We start from the raw sequence: 6528 nt of genomic DNA on the forward strand, positions 1-6528 counted from the left end.
AGATGTCACCTTGAGTTGTTGAAGCATTACCTTGTAGTGCATGCCAAGTGCCTGAGTGTGGTTTACAGCGTACATTCGTTTCGAGGTCCGATGATAAAAAATGCCAACTGTCAGACGTGTTATTTGGAAGATCAAAGAGAAAGAAGAAGGGAAAAACAGTACATTGAAGAGTTTCGAAATAAAATCAAAGCAGGATTTCACAGTTCTTTTATGGCTGTGTTTATTTCTGGGTTTTACGTTTAACAAAAGGTCCAACAGTCACTGTGAAATTTTGTAAATTCGAATTCTTCGTGATCTTCGAATATATATCCAGTTGTGTGTATACATGTATCAAGCGACATCGTCAAACACCATATATCAAGTAAATGGAGTTCGATTTCGTTTTTCATTTTTTTATAAAAACCATGCTACTTTAATCGACTTGTGTTTATATATTTGATATTAATAGATGTACGTGAATAACGATTGCCGATTTGTCAGTTGTACTCTCAACCAAAACTTCTTTTTTTGTCTTTGTTCTATGACTAACTGACGGCTAAAAGATACTTTACCACTTTAAAAATATAATTCCAAAAACACAACTTCCAACTAAATCAATGCAAAACACGTCGTCTAAACACAAACACGTGCCGCTTGAGCAGCCGAAACTACACGTGCAATAAGGGTAAAACTACACGTGCAATAAGGGTAAAACTACACGTGCAAGAAGGGTAAAACTACACGTGCAATAAGGGTAAAACTACACGTGCAAGAAGGGTAAAAGGGATACGGACGGCATGTCAGACACTCACATTGACCACAAAACACCACAGAAAACCACGTCTGATACCCGAACAGCGGGCCCTGGGTATTATTCAGTTACAAACAGACCTGTCAGACATCAGATAGGTCAAGTGCAGGCAGACCCAGGGCAACTACGCCCAATGAAGACCGGTACATGCGTACTTTGTATCTCTAGAATCGATTCTTGACGGTGACGTCATCAGCGACGAATGCCTTATGACATTGGGTAAGTCGACAGACAGTGGCCAGGTGAGTCAGCGCTCAAGACATTAGGGCTTACATACCTTACTGAAGACAGTTATTGAGAGTGCAACACTGTCGTCAGAGATTAATATTGGCTTGGGCTGTACGTCGATGGCAGCGACGTGACTGGCCGAGGGTCGTCTTAAATGACGAAAGCGGGTTGATGGATCCAAGCTGATGGAAGACAGCGTGTTTTCCGCTGAAGGGGAAAAGGAACGGCGGCGTGTTGAGGTCGTGCCGTATGGTGGAGGTAGGAAGTTGTGGGCATCGTTAACGGAAATGTGACAGATCAGCGTTACATGGATGACATTCTTCGTCCAATTGTCCAACCATTTCTACAACAGATGTCACGTGGTGTCCTTTATCGGCACGACAACGCCAGACCCATACAGCCAGACCCATACAGCCAGAATCATACAGCCAGAATCATACAGCCAGAACCATACAGCCAGAATCATACAGCCAGAACCATACAGCCAGACCCATACAGCCAGACCCATACAGCCAGAGTCATACAGCCAGAATCATACAGCCAGACCCATACAGCCAGACCCATACAGCCAGACCCCATACAGCCAGACCCATACAGCCAGACCCCATACAGCCAGACCCATACAGCCAGACCCCATTCAGCCAGACCCCATACAGCCAGACCCCATACAGCCAGACCCATACAGCCAGACCCATACAGCCAGACCCATACAGCCAGACCCATACAGCCAGACCCATACAGCCAGACCCATACAGCCAGACCCCATACAGCCAGACCCATACAGCCAGACCCCATACAGCCAGACCCATACAGCCAGACCCCATACAGCCAGAGTCATACAGCCAGACCCATACAGCCAGACCCATACAGCCAGACCCATACAGCCAGACCCATACAGCCAGACCCATACAGCCAGACCCATACAGCCAGACCCATACAGCCAGAATCATACAGCCAGACCCATACAGCCAGACCCATACAGCCAGACCCATACAGCCAGACCCATACAGCCAGAGTCATACAGCCAGAATCATACAGCCAGACCCATACAGCCAGACCCATACAGCCAGAATCATACAGCCAGACCCATACAGCCAGACCCATACAGCCAGACCCATACAGCCAGACCCCATTCAGCCAGAATCATACAGCCAGAATCATACAGCCAGACCCATACAGCCAGACCCATACAGCCAGAATCATACAGCCAGACCCATACAGCCAGACCCATACAGCCAGAGTCATACAGCCAGACCCCATACAGCCAGACCCATACAGCCAGACCCATACAGCCAGACCCCATACAGCCAGACCCCATACAGCCAGACCCATACAGCCAGACCCCATACAGCCAGACCCATACAGCCAGACCCCATTCAGCCAGACCCCATACAGCCAGACCCCATACAGCCAGACCCATACAGCCAGACCCCATACAGCCAGAATCATACAGCCAGAATCATACAGCCAGAATCATACAGCCAGAATCATACAGCCAGAATCATACAGCCAGACCCATACAGCCAGACCCCATTCAGCCAGACCCCATACAGCCAGAATCATACAGCCAGACCCATACAGCCAGACCCCATACAGCCAGACCCATACAGCCAGACCCATACAGCCAGACCCATACAGCCAGAATCATACAGCCAGAATCATACAGCCAGAATCGTACAAAGCTTCCTTGCAGCCAACAACGTCTACGTGTTGTCGTGACCTGCACGCTCCACAGACAAGTCCACCTAGAACACCTCTGGGATGTCATGGACAGTCGTGTTTACAGCGACCACATCCTCCAGCCAACCAACAAGAACTGATTCAGGCCCCAAGAAGACTGGCGTATCCCACGTGAAATCACGAGAAGACTGACTTTTTCTGTGCGCCGGAGAAGTTTTGCGCATGAAGCATGGGGTCGTCAAACGCTCTAAATGTGACGTGTCACAGAACTTAAGCGATTTTAGATGTGTGTGCCCTTTGTACAATACGTTGAAAGCTTTTTTGCTACCCCCCTTCAATTCGGGCAACTGTCATGCCGATAGTGGATGCTGTATGACTGTCGTTTCAATGTTGATTACTTCATGCATCTATCTTTTGTATTTTTTAACAAGAGTGATTAAAAACTATGGTAAAGTTTCTTGTGAACATCAGTTAAGTATCTTCTTCCGTCCGCCCTCTTCTCCGGTGTATAATCACACAAAATAATGTCGATTAGTCACTTGGCCACAGCACCGCCAGCATTGTATCTACAAGCACTCCACCACAGGAGCCACCAACAACATCAGTAACACCGGATGAAACGTTGTCCACCTTGACCACCCATTGGTCAGTTTGTTATATTCGCTATTCGTTATTCACAAGGCAACGATGTTACGGCATATTTTGTCGCAGGGCATTTATTGTCCGTGGCGACAATTTATTTTCCATGGGCATATCACGATCACTATACGATCTAGCTTCACGAAACGTCATACACTTATTGATCACATTCAGCACTTGTGCCTGTTGCTATTAAGAGATTTCCAAAGTTGTATTTTGGAAAGTCCGTGTAAACGTGACGAACTTTGAAAATTGACGGGTATTGTCATTTCCGGAGCATGTACATGTATGTTATCTGAAACTATACAACCTAGTTATCTCTTAAAATTACTTTTAGAAAACGTTAGGCACGTGTTATGCCAGTTCTTTTTAAAGAACTATTAACCATTTCTTAGAAAGTGTAGGCCTACTTGACTTCATCAGCTTATACATCATGTAGCTTATAAGATTCAGGGTATGTACACATGCCTTTAGATTCAGAGATGTAAATTCCATTTCTATTGTTTTTAATTGGTAACAATAACAGACAATATTACAGAGTAAAATGTTGTAGAGGTAATGTATTTGTATTTAGAAATTAAGTAAGTTAAACAGTAAACTCAGGTTACTGACATGCCACAGTCGGTGGGATAGGTCATGCAACTTCCGTACAACTTTTGAGTAAAATGTGCGGGTCCTTGTTTGAACGCGTGAAACGTACGTGCATGACACTGAGCTACCTCAGTACTTATGCCGACCTTTGTACGTATTCTGAGCATTTGGAAGTGAGCGGCCCGTGACTGCCGTGTCTGTACTTACTTTTTAACATAAAGAACGATCCACACTCACGCACGCACCCATTCCCATTCTTATAGAAGTGACAATTACATAAAAAATAACCTTAAACTGAGGCCAAATGAAACGATAATGTAAATCATCTTCATAATGGTGTCCGCATTAACAATATCCTGAATCATCTAAAAACTGATTATGTCTGTGGCCTTTTAAATCACCGCTCCCTGACATATATCGTCGCCGGCTGGCTAGTCGCCAGCGACAACATATGCCGTAACAAACGATCTATGATAAAACGTGCACATTATTGTGAATTTTCCAAATAATCTAAACATGTTTAAATGTGGTGCATATCATTGTGCACATGTTGATGAGATGAATATATTGAAATTAGAAGATGTCTATCAGATTCACGTGCATGGCATATATACCACCAAGACTTACAACGATCTTGGTACAATAGTAACATAATGATGTACACACAAACCAAGGTAAGATGACGGTCACATGACAAACTGTAATTTGTGACGTCAACAATCTCCGTAGCACGGTTGGTAGCGTGACGGAATTACAAATGAAGAACTTGCAGGTTCGTACCAGCTGCCACCAAAAGTTCTTTATCCCCGAGAAACGCCAAACAAAACAAACAAGAAAGTGCCTCTTTTTGAATTTCCTTCAATGGATTTCAAGAAAGTGAATGAGTGAGTATGGTTTTTACGCCGCTTTTAGCTATATTTCAGCAATATCACAGTGGGGGCACCAGAAATGGGTTTCAGACATTGCACCATGTCGGGAATCGAACCCTGGTCTTCGGCGTGACGAGCGAACGCTTTAACCATTAGGCTACCCGACCGATTTCAAGGCAAGGGGGGAGGGTGCGTAGACCCTAAACATATTGAGCTGTAAAACACAATCCTAAACAAGTCAAAATTATTGGACAAGGAACGCGCTGCGGTTTGTGTTTAGAACCTAAACACATTCTTTACAGTGCAATAAGGGGAATCTGCGATTCCATGCATTACTAAGGGGCGCAACTCAGATAAGCAAATTGCTGCCCTTTCACAGTTAATTTAACTTGAATGAGTTTGGTCTAACGCCGTTTAGAACAGTATTTCTGTTATGTGACAGCATTGCAATGTTATGTGGGAGAAAAGCCAGACAGAAACTTATTTGAATGTGAATTAGACATGGTGTAGGTTATATTTCAACATTGTTCAGGCTATATATTCCAGTGCTTCGCCATATTTCCGAGCACCTATATATGCCTTAAGGAGTTGTTTCATGCATGCTTTCCCTAACCGTTTCTGCTTCATTCGAGACAGAAGCCATTAATTATTCATACATGACTCTGCCTAGACGATAGTTAGTTGCAAATTTTGACAAGAAAATGAGTTTGTAAACAGGGTGTCAAAAACAGTTCTGTAAACAGTTAAAAACATGAATATCATATGACATCTCCTGCTGTGTTTGTTCCCTTTTTAGTACATGTGAAATGGACCCGTGAAGATCCGAGGTCTTCGGCAACCAATGCTTACTGTAAAAGGTGACTATCCTTGTCGAAAGAGGCGACTGTCGTTTCGTTTGTTTGTTGTTTAAAGCCGCACTCAGCAATGTTCCAGCTATATGATGGCGGTCTGTAAATAATCGAGTCTGGACCAGATAATCCAGTGGTTGACATCATGAGCATCGATTCACGCAATTGGGATACGATGACGGTATCAGGTGATCAGGCTCGCTGAATGGTTGATGCATGTCATCGTATCCCAATTGCGTGAATCGATGCCCATGATGTCAATCACTGGATTCTCTGGTCCAGACTCGATTATATACAGACCACCGTTATATAGCTTGAATGTTGCTGAAAGCGGCGTTAAACAATAAACAAACAAACATGTGAAATGAATATTTCTTATTTATATGATACCTATGAATAACATGAATACACACATTCTGTAAAAAACTAACATAACAAGACCTAACATATGATGAGTTGATTGGTTCCTACAAAATTTGTAAGGATTCAAATTATGAAAAATAGCTAACGACGAACTTACGACAAACAAAGGTAAATGTCTGGGGCCATAATAAATTAATCATTTTATTTCCGCCTACCTCACTACCAAACACCCCTGTTCATTACTTTCGTTATTAATCAAATGCAACATAAATCTAACAATAAATATGAAAACGTGACATTTAACGGTATCGGTGTCGGGTGAGAGGAATGTCTGTTGCATGTGAAACCATGTCAGTTTAGTGCTATGAGTGTACACTGTTGGCTCTAAATGTATCAACCAGCCACAGGGCAACGTTTCTCAAAGTGACCGTAGCGCTAAAACCATCGTGTTAGAGTATCGGGAATTACAATAGCCTACGAATAGCTTTGTGCAGCTGGTAGAAGTTGTAGCAGGTTGTTA

At 43.6% G+C, this 6528-nt stretch overlaps 1 protein-coding gene across 1 annotated transcript; it reads left to right on the top strand.

The window, feature by feature from the left end:
* Positions 1-1329: 1329 nt before the first annotated feature.
* LOC125376190 (adhesive plaque matrix protein-like) lies at positions 1330-2838 on the top strand. Its single transcript, XM_048388137.1, has one exon. It carries the CDS (start codon positions 1330-1332, stop codon positions 2836-2838), a length of 1509 nt encoding a protein of 502 aa, XP_048244094.1.
* Positions 2839-6528: the final 3690 nt, after the last annotated feature.

This window comes from Haliotis rufescens, unplaced genomic scaffold (assembly GCF_023055435.1).
Source record: "Haliotis rufescens isolate VD_foot unplaced genomic scaffold, xgHalRufe1.0.p SCAF_7, whole genome shotgun sequence".
Lineage (NCBI taxonomy): Eukaryota > Metazoa > Mollusca > Gastropoda > Lepetellida > Haliotidae > Haliotis > Haliotis rufescens.